At 31.0% G+C, this 22,130-nt stretch overlaps 2 protein-coding genes across 2 annotated transcripts in view; one reads left to right on the top strand and one right to left on the bottom strand.

Annotated features, from left to right (window-relative positions):
* Nucleotides 1-251: 251 nt before the first annotated feature.
* LOC128174708 (uncharacterized) lies at nucleotides 252-17,183 on the bottom strand. The gene is made up of 9 exons (XM_052840193.1): nucleotides 17,175-17,183; nucleotides 15,808-16,107; nucleotides 10,230-10,293; nucleotides 8,510-8,599; nucleotides 3,837-3,897; nucleotides 3,433-3,598; nucleotides 2,539-2,635; nucleotides 732-977; nucleotides 252-466 (listed from the first exon to the last, which is right to left on the bottom strand). The coding sequence occupies exons 1-9, from the start codon at nucleotides 17,181-17,183 to the stop codon at nucleotides 252-254; spliced, it is 1,248 nt and encodes a 415-aa protein (XP_052696153.1).
* A 576-nt stretch (nucleotides 17,184-17,759) lies between these two features.
* LOC128172654 (neurogenic locus notch homolog protein 3-like) overlaps nucleotides 17,760-22,130 on the top strand; it is a 129,264-nt gene continuing 124,893 nt past the window's right edge. The window contains exons 1-2 of the mRNA XM_052838431.1: nucleotides 17,760-18,852; nucleotides 21,099-21,198. Of these exons, the coding sequence (XP_052694391.1) occupies nucleotides 18,400-18,852; nucleotides 21,099-21,198 (553 nt within the window). The 5' untranslated portion in view covers nucleotides 17,760-18,399. The remainder of the gene's footprint in view (nucleotides 18,853-21,098; nucleotides 21,199-22,130) is intronic.

Here is a 22,130-nt window from a genome sequence, read left to right as displayed (position 1 = left end):
TTTCAAAAACCAAGGGTTTATCACACTGATAGTATACACCACACGTGATAAAATAGCTTATAAAAACGCTTTACATTTGTATATCAACTGCACGCAGTTTTATAAATAAAAACACTTAAAGCAATCATTAAATAGAGAGTTTTATTATAAATGTAAAACTGAACATTCAGCTATTGAAAACCTCACCTCAACTTATACATAATTATTTGGTTGGAAAGAGAATCGTTTCGTTAAGACATTAGTAATTATAATTAGACAGAGTATCCAAACACTTCAACTTCACAAAGAGTGAGATACTCAGTGATTATGGAGATCTTTACGAATCTTCCCTGTGGTAATGTCTGACAGGCGATTACTACCAGCTGTGACAAAGTACCGGGACCAGCAAAGAATCCACAGGGAGTGTTGACATCTGACTCTGTCAGCCCTACAGTGACGGTAACATTCCGCAGCCAGTCTGACACATCTAAGTAAAAAAACAAAACATATATTAATGTGAAACTGTTTACTTATAATTCGAAAACCTGCATAGATTCCATTTTTTTCTTATATTTTTTCGTTCTTTTATTACCTTGCAAAAAATAAAAACGTAAAAGATAAAAGGGTATTCCCCGTTTTATTTTCACGGATGTAATCAAAGCTGTTCTCCACTATTTTACGTCGTTTTACAATGACGTTACTTTGTAGACTATACCGATAGTTCGTTTAACAATGTTTCTGTTTACCCTTACCTTGTCCCCACTCGTCCATTCCTCTATTGAATATTCTGACAGATCTGATGGAGTACACAGCCTGCAGATCCACCAACCACCACGGTTTTGTGTCTCCACCCGCTGTGCTGGTACTCAAGTCTACGACAAAGTCTGTACCGTTGTTGCCATCAACTGCCAGATTGGCAGAGTAGTTCAGTCCAGCTTCTGGCCATGTGAACGTTGATGATTGTGTTGCAGGCTTATGGAACGCAAGGTTGGAAACAGCTGTCAACAATATTACAAAAATGCAGATATATATTGATTATTTAAAGGAAAAAACAAATATTATCGCTTTCCCTTCCCCTCCTCCCTTTTCTGTCTATCTCTATTTCTCTCTTCAAAAACCTATCATCCACCTCTCTCTCTCTCTTTCTCTCTGTGTTGATATTATAAGCATCCCATTTAACATGCAGTTATAATATAAATTGAGCCCCCTAAAGTTTGTAAAATGCAACGAATTTTTTTTTCATCATTTTAACGTGTTAATTTGAGAGAGAGTGTGAGAGAGAGAGAGAGAGAGAGAGAGAGAGAGAGCAAAGGATCAACTTGTTAATATTAAAATGTTAACTTTAAAAAAATGACTGGTTTATCAGATACATGATGTAAAACAATGTGGTTTCAACAATAATTCCAGGTACATTTGTACATGGCTTATTACTGAACACTTTGATTATGTGAAACATATTATCTTGTTATTTGAGAGTTTAATGTTTAAAGTATTAAACATAAGTCAAACATTCGATTTTTTAAAAACAATATTTTAATAGCATACCGCAGAACCTCAACTGCGCAGAAAATGTATTAGAATTTAAAGAACGATGCAAATAGAACAAAAACCCATTTTTTTTCGTTATATACATGTAACTATAACTATAACCATATAATGGAGTTGTCTTCCTTTGCTTGTTCATATTTAGTTATTTATCATTGAATATAATGATTAAGGACGTTTTATGATCAAAATTTAACAATTATCTTTGTAATTTCTAAATAAACAAATAAACTTGTTAATAAAAAAGTATTATTGGCTAACCACAATCAGTAATAAGCAACATTTAAAATGATTTTGGTATAAATGCCAGATGTGGAATCAATGAAGGTTAAATATTTAAAAGTTTTAACAGGAGAAGTGAGTAACACATGGTAGATTTTAGAGCTTATTCTTTAGTTTATATGTCCACAGGGAGAGTGTTTGTTCCCCAAGGGATTGGAGATGGCAGGTTGTTGTATTTAGCCACCTTGTTTTAGTTTATCTATGAAAGCATATACTGTTATACACATAAAAATTTATTGAAAGTTAACAAATATGGGAAAATTATTTTCATCAGTCTTGCACCTTTTAAATATGCACTTTATTCCTGTCTTTTTTCTTTTTTGTTAAAATTGTAGGCCTTATTGTCCATTTTTATAATATTTCTAGCAGGGAGGTGGTCGTCATTACAATATTACGATTTTTCTACTCCATTATGAAACTTAATTTAATGCATATATAAGACTCCTCGACAAGTATTTGTATAGGCTATGGTACTTAAGTGACTATTGCTTTTGTTGTTGTAATAAGCTAGACTTATGCATCTTTCTTTTTAACTTAATGGGTATTTGTTTTTATTGATCTTGAGATAAAATATAAGCATACGCCAACTCTTTGTGTTGCAGCAAAAGACATATCAATGAAACAAATATATTAATTATTTTAAGAAATGAGGATCACTGTTTTATTAGTTTCATTTTATATTATGTGAACAGATTTACATTGTCTGTATAAAATACTCGACATTTAACCCACCTCGAATACAATGGACTTCCTTACTGGACAGCGTCACGCACTGATCGTCTGAAGAGCACGCCAGACATTCATGGTTCATTTCTGGTACATTTACAGTCTACAAGACGGTCACGGTTGATTATAAAAGCATGTTATTCACTTTGGTTAAAATAGACATGTACATTATTTGTGACTGTCTGTTAGGTTTGGTTTTTTTTATAACAAATTTTGCGAATTTCAATCGCTGAAATTTTACTTATAGGTGTTCCTGCAATGTATTTTATGTTGCTGTTGATAAAACACACCAAGTCAATATTCAAAAGTAAGAAAGAATTCTCATTAATTTATTCCTCCATTTACTGGCTTCAATTTGCGAGCTATGAACTATACAGTACATGTAGGTCTCAAATTGGTATTGTAACTAAGCGTACCTGGGATTTTGGTTAATCGGTGCATTTTTACCCTGAGAAATCCTTTTTAATCTTTATTTTGCAAACTCACGTTTCTTAACTTCTTTTTTTCTATGATATATCTTTCATTCAATTTAAACATTACTATTCTAACTACTAATAACTTACATTGTTTACAAGATGCAGAAAAAAAATTATAATGGGTATCTAAAACGCCATGATTTAAACAAATTAGCCTCTTAACCAATTGAAGGTTCTTGCACACAATTTACAGCTTTTTTGAAGAATATTTTTTCTATATCTTGTAAATTTACAAGAATGCTTTATTATTCCCCCTTAAATATAAGGAGCCCGTTTTTCTAACAAACTCTAATTCCTCAGGACATATGATAAAACAAGCAATATTAAAAATGTATGATCTTAAAAAAATGTCATTGATACTTCGTATTATGAACATTTCTTACGTATTATTGACCAGTCAAAAACAGAAGAGAAAAAACAATACCTGATTAAGTTCAATTCTAACATAGTCGGGATTGGTTTCCGTTTTGTCGATGGCCGACACGAGTTCACACAACAGTTCCTGTTTCCGGTAGTTGACTCCCCGACATAGCTTGGGTCTGTGTCTACATTCTCGGACACACTGCTGTTGTCCAATGATCTCCAACATTATTTTTTTTTTTTTTTTCTACCACTTTTTGTATTATTACTATTTTTTTTTCTCTTACTTACTTGTGCTTACTAACACATGTAATACTATGTTGTATTATAATTTATATATAATTTATTAGACCCTTGACATCACAATTTAATGTAAATATGTTATTGTACCTCATGTACCATTGTATGATAATGGTTTGAGAGAATAAATTGAATTGAAATTGAAATTAAACAACGGGACCACGGTACCTCTCACCGGGAACAACCGCAGATGTCACTCCCTCATACAATGATACAACACACAGCAGTACTGTTGAAAATGTCACTTCATTCAAATATTTACCAATCAGAAGGTGAACTATTCTATGCTTGTTTCAGATTTAAGTATAAAATTAAATGATGGTTTTTAGGTTTTGTTTTTTGCTTTGCTTAAACAATTACACTTTGTATTATATACCACCAGCCTAATACGTGTATCTTTTTCGCAGAAAAAATATAAATTAAAATTGAATGAATTTCTATCAAAGAACTTTCCTTGAAAAGCTTTTAACGAAATTAATAATATATATTAAACGATTCTCTAGAAAAGCTGTCTTTGAACAATGGAATCGACAAAAAACCCAGTTCAATGAACGATTATATCGTAAACAGAATGTGATATTTTTGCAAGTTACTTTGTTCTTTATGATATTTCTACATCATTTACAATCAATTTCCCTTATAGCTGTTCTTTTAACTTCTGAATTCAAAATCTGTTGGTATTTCCGATAATTATAAGACATCGTTGCCATTTCTGTATAATCATTGTTCCCTTCTGTTAATTAACTGTACATCTACTGTACAGAGGCAATGTACTCTACTGACCATCCACTGTACGAGATTCTAACAAACATTGCATTGTTCTGTCACCTACTGCAACATTTCTTTTTTTATAATTTGTAAAAAAAAAAGTAACTGAAATTTAGTTTCTTCCAAAGTCCATATTTGATACCAAATCCTGGATTTTTATATTTTGTTTTTTTTTTGCATTCCCCATTAGGCCAGCATTTTTTTTATTTTTAGGTTTACAAACAACAAAATGATTAAGTTCCGTAGGAGGAGGAAATAAAAAAAAAAATGAAAATCTCTTTTGACCTACAATTTTTTTATTTTTAGGTTTACGAACCACAAAATTGTTAAGTTTTGTAGGAGAAAAAAAAACTTTCATGACATCATCTTTATTCTAATAATATAATGAATGACAACTTCATGATAGTGGTGTGTAACTGCATCAAGTTTAGCATGTGAAAGTATGTCATCTGTGTAACATATCACTGAAATAGTACAATAGAATATTAGACATACAGCTTTGATAATACATGCACATATAGCAACGTCAGGGGTGTGCAATTACAAAATTTGGCCACAAAGTTACTAGCCCAAGATTCAAAGTTACTAGTCAGACTATTGTCGGACATGTCAACATTTCATTTTTTTTTTAAAAACCTAAATTTTATGTACATAAAGTCATAATGTTTTCTCCTGTATGATACTAGTATATAATTATTAATATACAAAATATTTATTACTTTCATGTTTCTGCAGTTAAAAAATATTCAACTTCATTGATCTCTCACATTTTATTTACAAAATTGGTTTGGGTGTTTATATGTGAGAAAACTCAAACATAACATTGTGAATGTGAACAGACTCTATAAAATCACTGCAACTATATGTGTGCATGTATTTTATCCTGTTGAATTTCCATGTACAAAGTACAACTATGCAATTAATTATGTAATGGTAAATTTTAATTGAAAATAACGGAAAATACGCAAACAATAATATGATTTTTTTTAATTCACTAGGCAGGTCACTTTAAAATGTGTTCATGAGAATAGTTACTGCAGAAATTTACAATATCTCTAATACATCTCTCTCTCTCTGTAAAATAAATTTTAAAAAAAGCCAATTAATACATATGCCAAATCAACACAAAATGAAAGGGAATCATTTTACAGTGATGTACTTGAATACAGCTGCACAGGTAACTATCGAAGCCGTGTTCAGTGAGGTGTGACTATCTCGTCTAGCCACTGGTCAACACTGTCGGTAAAATTTCAAAGTATGAAACTTACAGCAGAGTGTTTGTAGAAGCTTCTCTGAAGAATGTTGCACAAGAAAAAGATGCGTAAGAAATTGTTAGGCTATCATGACACAAAAAGAGCAGATTTTATACCTCTGTGATAACAATGACGACACACTTTTCCTACTAGGAAAAATTTGCTGTCGGGGAGAAAAAAAAGATCTTGTTTGTAATTTTATTTTTTTTCTAAAAACTCAGAAAACCGAGCGGCGGGTTTGTAAACCTAAAAATAAAAAAATGCTGGCCTTATTACTTAAAAGAGAGAACAGGCTTCTATTTTTTTTTTTTTTTTTTAAATTTTTTGGCGAAATAATTATTACATACACATATTTAGAATTATTTCCGATGTAAGTGCAACATATGTATGTAAATTGCAGAAAGTTGAAGTTGTTTGTACCATTAAGTCAATACAGTAAAATTGATATTATTTTTTTAACAATGAAAAAATATTATTACATGATTGCAGAAAGTGGAGGTAACCGTTCACTCCCGACTTCGAGCTTAGTTAGTGAAATTTATATTATATTTTCGTGTTAAGTCTTTTTTGGTTCAAAATCAACTAACTATCAACTAGTTGACAATATTTGATCTACACATTATCGGCCAATAGTAACTTTTTTATTAACGACTGGTGGTAGCTTAACAAATGCAGTACACATTAGAGTGTACGTGTAACTGCCATACAAATCGCAATTTATTTTAATTTTCCAACGGTGTCTTACATTTCACCAAGTGTCCCTGTAAAAACGTTACCAAGCAGTCAAGGACAATGTCTGGGAAAATGGAAAAAATTTTATATCAATTGTTGTAACATTATAGAAAGTGTAATGTAACATTTGAAACATGCATTTTTTTTCTAAGCGTGTTTATTGAAACCGCACATGCCATAACCGACTTTATGTGTATACTACCCGTGTGATACACCCTCGTGCAGGTATGTTAAGGCTTCTTTCAGCGATGTATAGAAAAACATTTGTCTGTACTTCATACAATATGGCGGTACACTTAACTTTGATATCACAATCTGCATTCCATTCGATAGTACTCTGGGAATGTATCGTAACGTTGATATTGAAACATTTATTAAAACTACGTGTTTCCTTTACATAGATGTTGCTGTTAATCGTAATGTAGACAATAGACCTCATTTATTAGAAGTTCTTACTTCACACAAATATTGCTTATGATCAAAGGGTGTGTCATGACCTTGACCCAAGGTTAATTGAGGAAGTTCAAGGTCATTATTCTAAAAATGCTAAATTCTGTCTGTGTCATGTCTTGTATTAATGTAAAAATTAGAAGCTAAAATTTGACACAAAGCTTGCTTGTCTCAAGCCACAAAAAAGTATTTTTAGATTCTCATCCCCGTCTCTCTGAAAATGGACTGCCCCGATGAAATTTTTTTTGTTGGGGAAAAAAATGTGTGGAAAAAATATTCGGAAAAAATCGGAATACCAATAAAATGTTTAAATATTATATGGCTGGCTGACATGTGGATTTCATTTGATTCAAGTCATGGTTGTTAACGGAAGGATGCAAACGTTCTCATGCATTAACAGTTAACTTAAAATAAAATGGAATTAACGGATAGAAGTGGGTTTGTTTACTCCTATTAGCTTTAACAGTTTTGAAAAATAGAGCAGTTGTTATTTATAGAAAATGGACAGTGAAATAGATTAATCCAATATTTTCTATAATAGCAAAAATACACTCCTTATGATTTTTTTCTTAGCGGGGGATATCAATTGTGAGCTTGCTCACAGTACCTCTAGTGTTGATGTTAACTATCAAATAGTCGACAGATTATATAATTTAGGTTTATGAATATAAGTATGTTTACAAGGTATTGATTAAAACAAAACAGCTTTCTTACTGATCAAATAAAGTATCTAGCATTGCTGGGAATATATCATCAGTGTGAGGAGTGTAGCTTCTACAGTTATTCCTACCTGTAAAAAAGGTTGTTGTTTTTTTATTGACGGTTATAAAACGGAATCAAACCCAACACGTTCTGATTAGGTAAAAGCACTCCAGTGTAATAGGTATTTTTAATAAGAGAAACTCAATATAAAAGTTCATAAAAAGCATGCATGCAGTGTTATAGATATATAACATTTAGTTTAATGTTAAACTCCAAGAATAAGTATCGCTATGATTTCTCACATCTATAAGGAGTGAACCTGAAAGGGTGGAAACGCGCAAACATTTAACATAAAACGGTATCGTATCTTTGATATTAATTAGAAGGATAATCCAAACACGTCAATTTCACATAGAGTGAGAGCCTCAGTTGTCTTGGAGATCTTAACGAATCTTCCCCGTCGTAATGTTGTACAGTCGATCACGACCAGCTGTGATGCGGTACCGGGACCAGCAAAGAAACCACAAGGAGTTTCAGATTCTGTCAACCCTACAGTGACGGTAACGTCCCAAAGCCGTCTGACGCATCTTTAAAAAATTAAAACGCAGATGTAAAAGTTAACAAAAACATTTAAAGAACAATGTTGTCCAAGTTAAAGTTGTTTCTTCATTTTATTACTCATATGCATGTTATATATTTTTTAGAAATTTAATTACTTCTCAACAAAAACATTTGCAACCAAGTAATAATTTAGCAATGTAGTTTCTCTGTCAGCATACCTGATAACGTCACTTTGAACACTTACCTCCTCCTGCGTCAATCCCTCTGTTGAGTATTTTGCCAGATATAATGGTATACAGAGTCAGTAGGTCCACCCTCCACCATTTGTGTCGTTTCCTCTTGTGTATGTACACTCTTCTTGGAGAAGGTTTGTACCTCTGTTACCATCTGCTGCCAACTCAGCTCCATAAAGTTGAAACGTTGAAGACTGTTCGGTAGGTTTACCCAATGCAAGTGCTAAGAGAACTATCAACAATATTTGGTGATTGTGTTAATAAAATACAATGTGATACTGTGACTGTTTATGACCAAAAATAAAAAAAAATAAAAATTACTTTAAATAATTTTCCATTTTAGATGAACTTTCATTCAATGTCTACAATGCCAAATTATGTTTCTGTTAGAAATTTCAAAAAAATTAATTTCATAATAAAACGCTGTCTTTGTTCTTAATGTTGAAACTAATTTGACTTTCATTACTTGAAAATTTAGCTACTTTCCATTATAAATAGCTAATGCTGAAATATGATGCGATTAAACTCCTTCCGACTTTTGCAGCAAACATTAAGGAAGTCGTTTCCTCATGGTTTAGTTGTCAAATTAAAAACATTGTAAATTTTATTGTCATAAGTAAAATTTGTTCTGCACAAAATATTATTTAAATGATATTAATATAATTTTGCATTTTATGGTTTAAGCTGATACAAAAATAAATCTAAAACAAAACAGATGAAATTCGATCTAATTTCCTAAATTGTTTTCTTCAAGACTTTTTTTGCAGTGCTAAAAAAAAAGTTAAAATGTATTTGTTAGTCAAAAAAATTGGCATGATTTCTGTTGATTCTTTTCTTTATGATGATTTTTTTGTACGACAATTATATGGCACGCAATTTAAACATGTTTAAAAAAGCTGTAATATCACCGCAAATTAACATCAGTATAAAATCAGTATATAAAAGTTAAAGATAATTAATATTTAAGTATCATCATTCCTTGTTACTTTTAGCTCAAAACCTTATCCTTTTTGTTTGTTGAGCTTCACCGCCCTTCGTGAGTAAGCATTAAATGTTAAAAGGATTATTCGATAAATAAACCGTAAAATGTGTCGTTTCTATTAAAGTTTAGTCATTATACATTGTCTGTGGATGAACAAAGGCGTTTAAAAGTACATGCTTTTAAATATCATACATAATACATAGAAATAAGTGATGTTTAAAATCAATTTGTTTTAGAAATCAATACAGCTGTGTTTACATTATTTTTGTAAATACTTCATGATTTCCCTTCGCAAGCGTGGAAATATTCATTTTACAAATGAATATTTTTAAATGCTTTTTTTTTTTTTTTTTGTATATTCTGTGTCCAACATTTTTATTTATTGCTTTCTTAACACATTCCTGAAAATTGAAATACCAACAAAATAATTAAATAAATTGCTAGATATTTAAAAGAGCAGACAGGTATGAACAAATCTAAACTAAAATAAATGATCTATAATTGTACATTTGTGGTCTTAATTTCTTTTAGTTTGAGTTTCTTATTGTTGTGGTTATCCCATATGTATTGTTATTGGTGTTTTGAATTTTAAAACAATTATTGTAAAAAGTACCTTGAATCGAATGCGATTTAACAGATTTGTCTAATTTGTATACAAATTAAACCACTATCACATCGATGTAAAAAGCTAATCCACCTGGGAATGTGTGCTAAATAAAGCCTGTAAAGGTCTTAATTCATTTGGAAAACTACTGCTAGAAAAAAAGAATGAAACAAATGTATTTAGATGTAGGAGTATCTCATTACATGTGTTTTTCTGATTCCTGAGTAAAATTCAGATCACTAGATAACCCACCTCGAATACAATGAACTTTCTTACTGGAGAAGGTCACACACTGATCGTCAGAAGAACACGTCAGGCATTCACCTGGTACATTGGCAGTCTACAAAACGGTCACGATGGGTAATGAGAAAATTTGTAAGTTGTAATTGACTTGAATCAACAATATCATGCACATGATGTCGTTGATTAACCTTCACGAATCATTTGCAAAGTTTATTTTAACCATTGTAATAAAATCTTTTAAATTTGGTTCACAAATATTTCTAAATACCAAATTTTAAAAAGTGAGCATCTAAACGGTTGATAACGGAAAATAATAAATAGCAAAAACATAAGTCATAAACAACATCTCTGGAGAGTGTAGTTAGAAAGATCCTATATAGAAAGTCTATAAAAGGATGTGACATTTTTCTCCAATTATTCTTAAAATCAACATAAAAGATGTATGGTCACGATTTTAGCCAAATTTGATTTTCCTATTTTTATTGTTTACAAAGCTTTAGAAATGCACTTCTACGATTAAGGAAAACTCGAGTATCGGTTAAACAGTTATAGCAAGATACAGAGCTCACTATTCTTTTAATGAAAACAAGGCTTGTGCCTGTGTTTGTTTACGTCAATTAATTAACACGGTAACAATTCTTTTTCAAGCTGATTTCTGTCTCTTCTCATTCATTTTAAGCATGAATAAATAGTTTCTAGCATTTATCAGATTTATTTAAGGTCTTTAACTGGAATTTTTACTTCAATTTTCAAAACGTAAACAAAGACAAAGAATCGCGAGATGTGTATATCGCTTATAACATGACCCTAAAATTTTTTTTTGAATATTACCAGTCGAATATTAGAAATGCCACACAGAAGCATCGTTAATAACAAACCGTTGGCCTTGGGTTAAACATCATACTGAGCTGTTCCCTGGACCTTGGCAAAATATTCTGGTCTATTGACTACTCAAGCAATAAATAATTGCATACATTTATATAGTCCTATAGAAATTCCACCCTCTCCATTCTGGCCTCACTCTACCAACAGGAATCATGATTTGAATTAACTCACACCTCACAGCCTTATTAGCATAATCGGAGCCTTTCTGATTTTTATATTAACGAAAATGTAAAAAAAACCTAGAGAACGCCGAAATATGTCAATTTACGAGATTTTAACGAGACCAGTTGAAGACTCTTGCAAATCGAGAGAGGAGTTTAGATCGAAAAAGTAAGTAAAAGTTTATGTTTATTCCAGCGGCAAGCTTTTTAAATTATTTAAAGTTGCAGAACAATTGTTTATTAATGTGAAATCGAAGTTTGGGAGGATTAGTCTTATCTCGTCAAATATTGCTCAGCATGAAACCGCATGAAGAGCAGTTTTCGATTTTGTCAACAATCTGAAACGTGCTAGGGGTAGCCATCTATCGGTACGAACATACTTACTTACAATGTTAAACTAGATAAATACCCTTTTAAAAACCTGCAGTGCAATAATTCCACTGCATGTGTTACCTAAATGTAAATAAATAATGGTCGTTGTGAAATGTGACTTGAAAGACATGTTTCAGTATGAAATATGTATGCAGGTGTATTATAGTCAGTTTTTACACATACTGGTACCTAGTATACGTTAAAAAATAGTGTATGTTATTCCTAGAATATTGCGTTTGTGTCCATCATGCCTTCACTGGTTTCAGTCATTACAGAATTTCCTCGACACATACATGTAGTTTTGATACACGTATATCTCTTTCAAACTGTTAACTTTATGTCTTATTTATCTATTAACGACGAGAGTGTTTATTAATCAAGGGTCTGTATTTGTTATGTAAATATAACTTATACAATTGAGAGAATGAGAGAGAAATAGAGATAGACTGTGTGTGAGAGAGAAAGAGAGAGAGAGAGGAGAGAGAGAAAGAGAGATAGAGAGAGAGGAGTATGAAAAGCCATGACAAATTTAATAGTTACATATATATGTCATTTCCCACTCAATGAGTTGGTATGGCTGTTACTAGGGTAATGTTTTGACCCATGTCTCAGATACTGCATGTGCCCATAAAAAGTGTAATCTTGGACACACCCTTTGTTTTGATAATGACAGCATTTAGCTTTGTTATGATAGTGTGTCTTTTTTCTTTTAATCTACCGGTTTACCTGTGGCCTCCAGATGATCTGAAGATCAGGAATATAGAAGATATTGTCAATTTGATATAGCTTATGATCCAGTCAAGTCTACTGAAGCCCAGAAGGTACTTTCAACTTGTACTCATTATGTAGATATATATTTAGTTTAAGCTGATTGAAAGCCAAGCGAGGTCCTCTAAATAGCCACCATGTCTTGAAGGTTTGTATGGGCATCTTGTTGCAACACTGCATGATTATTGGTATTTGAAGTAGTGGGAATTTTTACCTCTGAAAGGAATACCGGGAGTTTGAAAATGTTATTTAAACTTAAAGAAATGTCTTTCACACTTTTTGAGAGAATGGGATTTGCAGAAATCCCATGAATTTCTTATGTTGTAAATATTTTTTTCAGATTAGTTTTTGTTATTGACACAATCTTATATTGGTGTACATAGAATGTTCATAGTTGCAACTCGTACAGACATTCATTTGTTACACAAGACTTTGTTCAACATCTTTCTGTCCACTGGAAATCTAAATATCTTTGAAGTAAGACCAGTTGGTAACAAAGGCAGATGGTTTCTGGTGATTCTGTTTTAAATATTTGATTCATTACATTTTTCACATGTGTGCAGACTTGATTGACCCAAGTTTCCTGATTTTGTTGTACAAGTGATATTGCTTTAAAATGCATATCACTTGTGACTTTAATACTGGTATATTAGTACATATTTGATTTGTTTATACAAAATTTGAAAAACTAAAAGTGTTTTGTAGGACTAAAATGTTTTTATGGCTTTTAAAATTTCTGAAAATACATGCACATAATGCAACTATCTTTTGACATTATATATATAATAAAAAAATAAAGAAACTGTCAGCTGTGTTTAAAATTAGCGGCAAAATGATGTAATACATGTATGTACAATATTAGAAAAGATAACATTGTCAGTATCACTTTATAGCACATTCTCGAAATAACTGCATTGAATATATAAGTATTTGGTGAGTGCACAATGTTTCAAAAATAAATTAATTCTTTTAACACTTTATGTTTATTCTATTTTAGTTTCCAGACCATGACATTAATGAATATTTCTAGAATGGAATGCATGAAGATTAGGATGGAACCTTATTCTGCCTGTTTACCAACTCACACCATCTTTTCAAGATTCATGGAGCCAACCACAGAAGAATTTGTTCTATACACATCATTCATAACATTCTTATTTATGTTACATAAAAAAGGTGTTGGCACTTTAAATGTTACTGGATGAATTGTTTCAACACTAAGTGTTCACATAATGAATACCAACACACTTTTTATTGAGTGCACTTATTTTGTATTTTTTCGATACATCTAACATATGTTTTTATATAACATATTCATATAGTACATGTAACATTTTTGGAAACAGCTTTCTTTATTTAATTTAAATTTGGCATTACTATTTAATATAAGTTTTCTAATATACTCTTTTGTATACAAACAGAACAAAAATACTCAGTTACAATTGGAAATGGACATAATACATATAAAAATTGTCTGATAAATGTATAGGTCTTGTGAATGAACAGAAGAAATTGACAGAAAAATATTAAGTTTTAGCCATCAAATACAAATATTAATATTTTTTAGATTATTATTTAATATAAGATGAAAAAGAATTAAAATATAATTTTTTCCCCTTTAATCATATGTTTGGAAACAAAGCCACTGAAATTTGTTCCATTTATATCTCATATTGCTGCACAGTATATCCTATTGATCCCTGTACAGTCAGTTCAAGCATATCTTTTACAACATACACCATATCATAGCATAGCATTGAAATCTCATAGCATAGCATTGAAATCTCTTAGCATAGCATTGGAATCTCATACCATAGCATACAATCTCATAGAATCGCATTCATCATATCATACCATAGCATAGCATACAACATTATTTTAACTCGGTTTTAAATGTTTTTGTTTGAAAAAATAAATGTTTACATGATAGATTTGTGGTAAACTTTGGCTTCTTATTATTTTAATTCGAAATGTGTGGAACTCTTCTGTGTATGGAGGTGTTTTTGTTCAAATCTCATAGCATACCATAGCATTGCATTGCATACCATATCATTAAGCCCTTCATTTCAATTTCTCATAGCATAGCATACAGATCTCATAGCATAGCATACCAATCTCATAGCATATCATTAAAATCGCATACCATAGCATAGCATTAAATTGTAAAAGATATGCATGAAATGACTGTAACATATCACTTTAGTTTCTAGAACAGCATGTCAATTACTATATCTTATCTTAGAATGATGTATAGGGGTCATTAGTTTAATTTCATTATATTAAACTAGATACAAATAGGCCTACTGCAACCATTTCATTGTTTAAATGGTATGGAGCTTTTGAAACAACTCTAGTGATTAATTTTGAATTACCTTTAATATGAAATATGACATCTTAATCTTTTAATTGCCGTACAGTATATCCTATCCATTTAATATATCACTTTATTTATGTTGAACTGCATGTCTATGAGTTTTATGATTTTTAAAGATTGATGCAATTTTATTAATTAAGAATATTTATTTTAAAAAAGATCTCTTACAACCTGTGTATTTTTTTTCAATTTGCATAATACAGTGTATTACTAGTACTACATTTGATAATGTACTTCTTTCATGCATTTTTCATACCTTATACTCATTGTAATATGTATTAAACATTAAAACACTTTGAAAACTTTTCTGAATTTATTTATTTTAATAAGATAAAGAAACGGACTACAGTCAATGCACGTTTTCAAGAGTTGTCTCTCTTGGGAGCAATAATGAATGCTCCCAAGGGTTCATGACCCTGAATATTGAGTAGGTTGTGAGGTGTGTTAACTAGAATATTCACCACTAAGATGCTTTCATACAACTTACACTATTTCTGGCGAAATCGTTTTCGAAAAGAACATCTTAACTTATTCTTTTAAAGTACAGCAATTACTATTTCCTCTTTTAAGATATAACCACCTTATTTTACATTAACAAACTTGAATTACTCAGGATGCTCTGGTTCGGTTCTTCTTGAGAAGAAATGGTAAATTAGCAAACAATTTACGGACAGACAGGCGCTGGACAAAAAGTGTTTATAACTAATTATATATGAGCTTTATATTAGAGCTTAATAAGTTTTAATAATATTCCTTTTAACGCGTGTAAATTTTCATGCTGCATTACATGTTATATTTAAAGAAACTGTTAGATTATCATGATAATTCTAACAAATTTTAAACTAGATTTTCATGTTTATTAACGTGACATTTATTGCAGGATGACAGTTGACAACATAGAATAAATATATATAAACAAAAACCAGGAAACATTACAAAATATGATGCATTCAACACATTGTTGTTAACAATTCGTATTATAATTACTTCTGACTATAAATTACCAGTAAAAACAGAAGGAACAATTGAAATAAACTGGATAAAACGATACCTTATCTACTTTAATCCTCACATAGTTTGGATTGGTTTCCGTTTTGTCGATGGCCGACACGAGTTCACACAACAGTTCCTGTTTCCGGTAGTTGACTCCCCGACATAGCTTGGGTCTGTGTCTACATTTCCGGACACACTGCTGTTGTCCAATGATCTCCAACACCCGGACAACAGGACAACGATACCTCTCACCGGGAACAACCGAAGATGTCACTCCATTGTATAATGTTACAATGCAAAACATAACTGTTGTGAATGCAACCTCTTTCAAAGATATATCAGTCATTCTGTTCTTGCTCTAAAACATAATATACAGTTAAGTAAGATTATGGTTGTCTTTGCTTAAGTGAATGGTTATATTTTGTGGTGAATCCCGCAGCCTTTTTGTGGATCAGTGCTGTTGCAAAGAGTAAAAACAAAGTTAAAAGCATCAAGTCGAGTTTTAACGTAAGAATTATTATAATTACCAATATTTCATATTACATTAGACGAAAGGTTTTTATTTTCTTATAAATAAGTAATTAGCTTTTAGTTGCAAAAACATTTCAAATATTAGTTTTTTGCAAAGCTATGCCCTTTTTCACATATTTCTACGGCATAAATAATATATCTTATGAATTTCTCTAGGATAACCGTCTTTGAAAGGTTCGGATTCATTTATTGTTCATCAATAAGAACACAAATGAAAATCCTCTTCAAAGAATGAATAACGTCGTCAACAAACTGTAATCTTTTATTCATGTAGCTGTGTTTAACAGTTCTGTGAAGATATCCCCCATATTATTGTGAACCATATTATACGTTAAACTTTAGTTTATGTTAATACCATATAATCCGCTAAATAAAAGATCGTTAGTAAATAAACTACATACAATGACTACATTTTTAATTTTTTTGGAATATTTAAAGATCTCGGTATTTTTATTAAATCATGTATAATCATTTACTCACTTACTTACCATTTTGATAAAAGAAATTAAGCAGTGGAATACCTTTGTGTTAAAAGAAATAAATTAAGCATATCATTAGAATACATGTGATGTTGCAAAGAGTAAAAACAAAGTTAAAAGAATCAAGTAGAGTTTTAACGTAAGAACTATTATCATTACCAATATTTCAATACCAATATTTCAATTATATTAGTTGTGTTTTTCCATATAAATAAGTAATTAGCTTTTAGTTGCAAAAGATTTTGAAAAATATCTACATCGCAAAGCTATGCCCCTTTTCACATGTTTTTACGACATGAATAATATATCTTATGAATTTTTCTAGGATAACTGTCTTTGAACGGTTAGGATTCTTACATCAATAAAAACAAAAATGAAGATTCTCTTCACAGATTGAATAACGTCGTCAACAAACTGTAATCATCTTTTCATGCAACTGTGTTTTACAGTTCTGTGAGAATATCACCCATACTATTGTGAACCATATTATACGTTATTTTAATATCAGATAATCCGCTAAATAAAAGACCGTTAGAAAATTAAGTACATACAATGACTAAATTTTTAATTTAAATTTATTGGAATGTTTAAATATTTCAGTATTTGTATTAAATCATGTATAACCATTTACTCACTTACTTACTTTTTTTTATATAGAAATTGAGCATTGAATTACATACAGTATTAAACAGTAAGCTCTTAAAACAATTACAATGTTCAGTTAGTTCAAGCATATCTTTTACAACATATACAATAACAAAAGCTGATACAGCTTTGAAAACTCATAGTATAACATTGTAATTTCAGACTATAGCATTGAAATATTATACGATAGCATACAATCTCATAGACTCTCACCATACCATAGCATAGCATGCAACATGATTTTAACTCGGTTTTAAATGTGTTTTTTAAATGTTCACATTGCAGATAAATTTTACTTCTCATCATGTCATCTTATCACCATTATGAACTGGTTGGAACTCCTCTGTGAATAAAGGCGTTTCTGTTCAAAGTTCATGTCATACCATAGCATAGCACTTTATATCATTTCGCCCTTCATTTCAATTTCTCAAAGCATAGCATACAAATCCCATAGCATTTGAAGACCATATTTTAAGCCACCTCCCCTAAAACATACCTGTACCAAGATCAAATAATTGCTGCTAGTCAATCAAATTAAAAACAATATTAATGAGAAAAAATCAGACTTCAATCTCCATATGATCAATACAAAAATCAAGCGTGATACACGAATACAATGTATACATGTAGCTAACCCCCGTGTTTAGTTTTCTGAATATAGTTATATAAATGTTACAGGTGGCGCACACAACTCAAATAACACAAAACTTTTAAAATCAGTCAAATGAAATAAAACAAATTCGAGAAAGTGATGTTTTACATGTCGCTATATTATTGCACTTGTTGCAATCAAATTTAAATACTGCATCACTGATTTCTATGCACAATGTATGGTGTGTACACATTTCTTCTTCAAATGCCTTTTATTATTCACACAAAGAGTAAGTTAACTAAAAAGTTCTGGAAACCACTTTGTTGTTTTTTTTTTTTGAAGTTCTTTAATTATCAAATACGTTTATCAATGATAACGGTTACTGATTACCAACTTGTCAATAATGCAGAATGCTACTAACGAAATCCATTACAAATGCAAACTGTTAAAGGTCCTAATTATTCTTTTGAAGTGCGTTATTCAAGCTGTTCTTGGTAGAGAAAGGAACTTTATTTCTCATGAAACTTCCTCCTACAGTACAATGATGTTGTTACAAATTGGTAGATGGTGGTGGATTTTATACAGTTTCCTTGTGCCGTGTTATGGCAGCCTAAAGCCGGGTTTCTCTCAACTTCAGCGAGGACACAGACTGGACGGGAAAGTAATTCAGTCATTCACAGAACTCAGTTTCTTGGACTGTGTGATAGAATGTCTAGTTACACCAAGGTGTAAATCTGTCAACTATTTCAAAGGGGCTAATTTCTGTGAAAGCAATTACGATAATCAGACGACAGCAGAGACTAAGTATGTGGAGATTGCTGGTTGGGTGTACAGTGACAAGGAACATTGGCCAAAGGTAAATGTGCTAGAATCCTTACGTACATTGTCTCTGACACTAAAATCGAATCGCATATTTTTAATCATTTGTATTGCAACTCATTTACATCTATACACCATTCAGTTGTTACACATATTTGAAAGTCTTGGTTGTAGTGATGTGAGTGGAACTCTATATTGAAAATATTACACTTTTATACGTTAAAAAACTTAAAATGTTTGATAACAAAGTCGATATATATCTTTCAAATAAAATAAATTTGTTCAATCAAAATTTTTTCAATGGAATCAGCAAAAACAAAGAAACGTTTTTTTTATATGTCCAAAAGTTGTCACATGATCATCATGTTACAACTTTTGGACCCATCAAAACACCGTTTCTATAAAAAAAAAGAAGAAGATGGATTTAATAATTCTTTAAAATCACCTATTACTTTGAAAGATTAAAAATAGGAGTTGATCAATTTCATGATTAACTTAATGCTGAAAAGGGTGCTAAGTTTGGTAAACCAAAAAATTGACAGAATTATACATATAGTTTGGTATGTAAAACCTTAAGATTTAAGTATATCAATGCACACATGTTTTCTCTCTTAATCATATTGAAACATTTAGCAAGGGTATGGATATAGTGTACGCTTTTTTAAAGTAAACTGTTTATCCACATGAACGATTACCGATTCATGCTGATTATGGCAAATAAAACTACAACGTTATATTTGTTAACATTCATGCATTGAAGTAACACACGCTTTAACTAATAGCCAAAAAAAAAAAACCTCACATTGCACCAAACACTTGTTTGATGGATTTAATCTCTAACTTATAGAGGAAATAAAGAATGTCTGTCTGTCTGTCTATCTTAATACTAAGTCTACTTAAAAAGAAAAAAACATTTTTTTAAATCCTTTTATAATATTTTATAAAATGAGCATATTTCATTATTTCTATAATTATTAATGAGTAAAAATAAGATGTTATGATAACGAACAGTATTCAGAACCAAAATCTTAAGGAAAAACAGTTTAAGGATGTTGGCACCTGAAATAATAGAAATGTCTTTCATCCGAAAACCACTTAGATATAAAAATGGGGAAAGGTCATTTATTTTATTTGTGACCCATGTCACGCGCCATTGTTTGGAAATATTGGGCTCCAAACAGAAATGATAATTTACCTAAAATTTTTGCTAAAATTTGACATAGAAATTGATTTTTTGAAGAAATCAAACAAATATCCATAGTTTGAACTACTATTTAGCTATGATTTTATTACAGTATGAAGCTGAACACATGTTGTGACTATAATGTAAAACATAAGTCAAAGTTTAAAAATTCTTGCTTTACTGGTGGCTTTAAAGGCCAGTACATAATGAACACAACAACACATGTTACAAAACTTTTGGAGTAATCAAACTATAACGTGAATAACAACGATCATAATAATGTCGTCTTTTCAAAACTTTGCATACAGATAGACATACTCTTAATGTCTCATTTAAAAGTAAAACAAGTAGTGGTCACACCTCAAAAATTTGATATATAGCATGAAATAAACTAATTTTAGGCCAAAATTGGAGTTAACTATTTTCTTAACTTCTATGAAATATAAGCTAAATATGACAAAATATATCGAAAGGAATATCTAAATAAGCTTTTTAGAACATTATTAATATATCGTACAGGTCATGATACTTATATCACCATTTAGATAGCAGGGTTTTTTTAAAATCTGTTTTACACTTGTTCATAGATATTTCTTCCAGGCTTTTTCATTTCTTTTAGAGTAGCATGTTCCTACATTGATAAGGCGTCGTATTAAATCAAAAGTACTACCGTTTTCAATCAAATCAACTACATTAACTGAATTAAACCCAAATAAAACTACAGAAAAGAGATACAGTTCTAAAATATTCTTATTTAACACAGAGCATGTCTTTATAATTTGATAAAACGGACAAAACAAATGAAGGGATGGACATTTTTGCTAAATCTTAACCGTTTGTGTCGTGTTATGTACAGTTAAAATTCAAAAATAAGGCGATATATTCACATCGGCGATCCTACAGAAAATGACACGTGTTTAACTATTTTCATGTAGTCTTAGCACTCTTTAACCTACAAAACGATCTTACATACATATTTTACAAAAAATCAAACAGGGAATTTAGCTCCTTTAGATAAGAAACCAGGTTTGAATACGTTTCGGTATTTTATTATTAGTAAACTAACTGTGTATCACGAGCATGAATATCATTTTTAATAGGATCTGGCTGGAGCTTGTTCAAGCTCGAATTGTCAACTCAACGAGACATGTAAACACAAGAGATATACTGAGGATACTGTCTTTGAATGTGTTTTGTCAGGTAATATCGATCATCAATTGTTTTGATTTAACATATAAACAAATATTTATATGACTTCTATAAAACTTCATACATGCCAATATTGAGAAGGTACCTTTAGTTTTATTCTGTACTTAAATAAGATGCAGATATTGAATTCGTTTACTATAATTGATTATAATATATTTAAATTCAAAGTCAAAGATAATTCATTACATAAGACTAACTGATGACATTGTTATTCTTTTTACTCCCTAGCGCAACTTGTTGCCCATCAGCATCGCTGCTGTGCGCGCGTGTGTGTGTGTATGTACGTCTGTCTTCGTCAGCTTGAAATCAACTACAGTACCGATCAGACCCAACCTAACAGAAAGTAAATCCCAACTAAACTCTGGGTTTACTAGAGTGGACCCAGAGTAAACCCCAAGTAAACCCAGAGTGGACACGGAGAGTAAACCCCGATCAGAAGTATACCCTAAAAACAGACGCTACATGTGTAGTCGGAATAAACAAGGGGCAGGAATTGCAGGCAGTATGATGATAAGATAAAATACAGGTCTGCTTAACACTGCAGTGCGTATAGTTGTCTCCAAAAGCAATAATCGAGTAAACCCAAAGTAAACCCCGAGTGGACCCAAATTTTCAAAAAGTAAACCTTAAGTAAACCCAATAAAGTAAACCTAAGGTTTACTTGGAGTTTACTCTGGTGTTAGGTTAGGTATGATCGGTACTGGTCTTTAATAAAAGAAAACCCTTGCACGGATATATATCAAACTTCGTACACTTATTTGGCATGGTAAAAGGATAAACCCTGTTTTCAAGGCAATTGGAAGTATATCGTTAAAATAACACACTTTTAAACATACATTTTATGTACGACTTGACGATAACTACTTCCGCTTCACTACTGTAAAAGTAATTTGAAAGTAGGCAGTTCAAATTAACTACTTGAT

This window comes from Crassostrea angulata, chromosome 2, assembly GCF_025612915.1.
Source record: "Crassostrea angulata isolate pt1a10 chromosome 2, ASM2561291v2, whole genome shotgun sequence".
Lineage (NCBI taxonomy): Eukaryota > Metazoa > Mollusca > Bivalvia > Ostreida > Ostreidae > Magallana > Magallana angulata.
The sequence above is the reverse complement of the archived record's forward strand: the minus strand, read 5'-3'. Positions and strand labels throughout refer to the sequence as shown.

Coding starts and splice junctions, on each gene's coding strand:
- LOC128174708 (XM_052840193.1), bottom strand. Junction 3,898..8,509: donor GGCAGCAGATGGTAACAGAG/GTACAAACCTTC, acceptor CATTTTCAACAG/TACTGCTGTGTGTTGTATCA. Junction 978..2,538: donor GGAAGTCCATTGTATTCGAG/GTGGGTTAAATG, acceptor TATTGTTGACAG/CTGTTTCCAACCTTGCGTTC.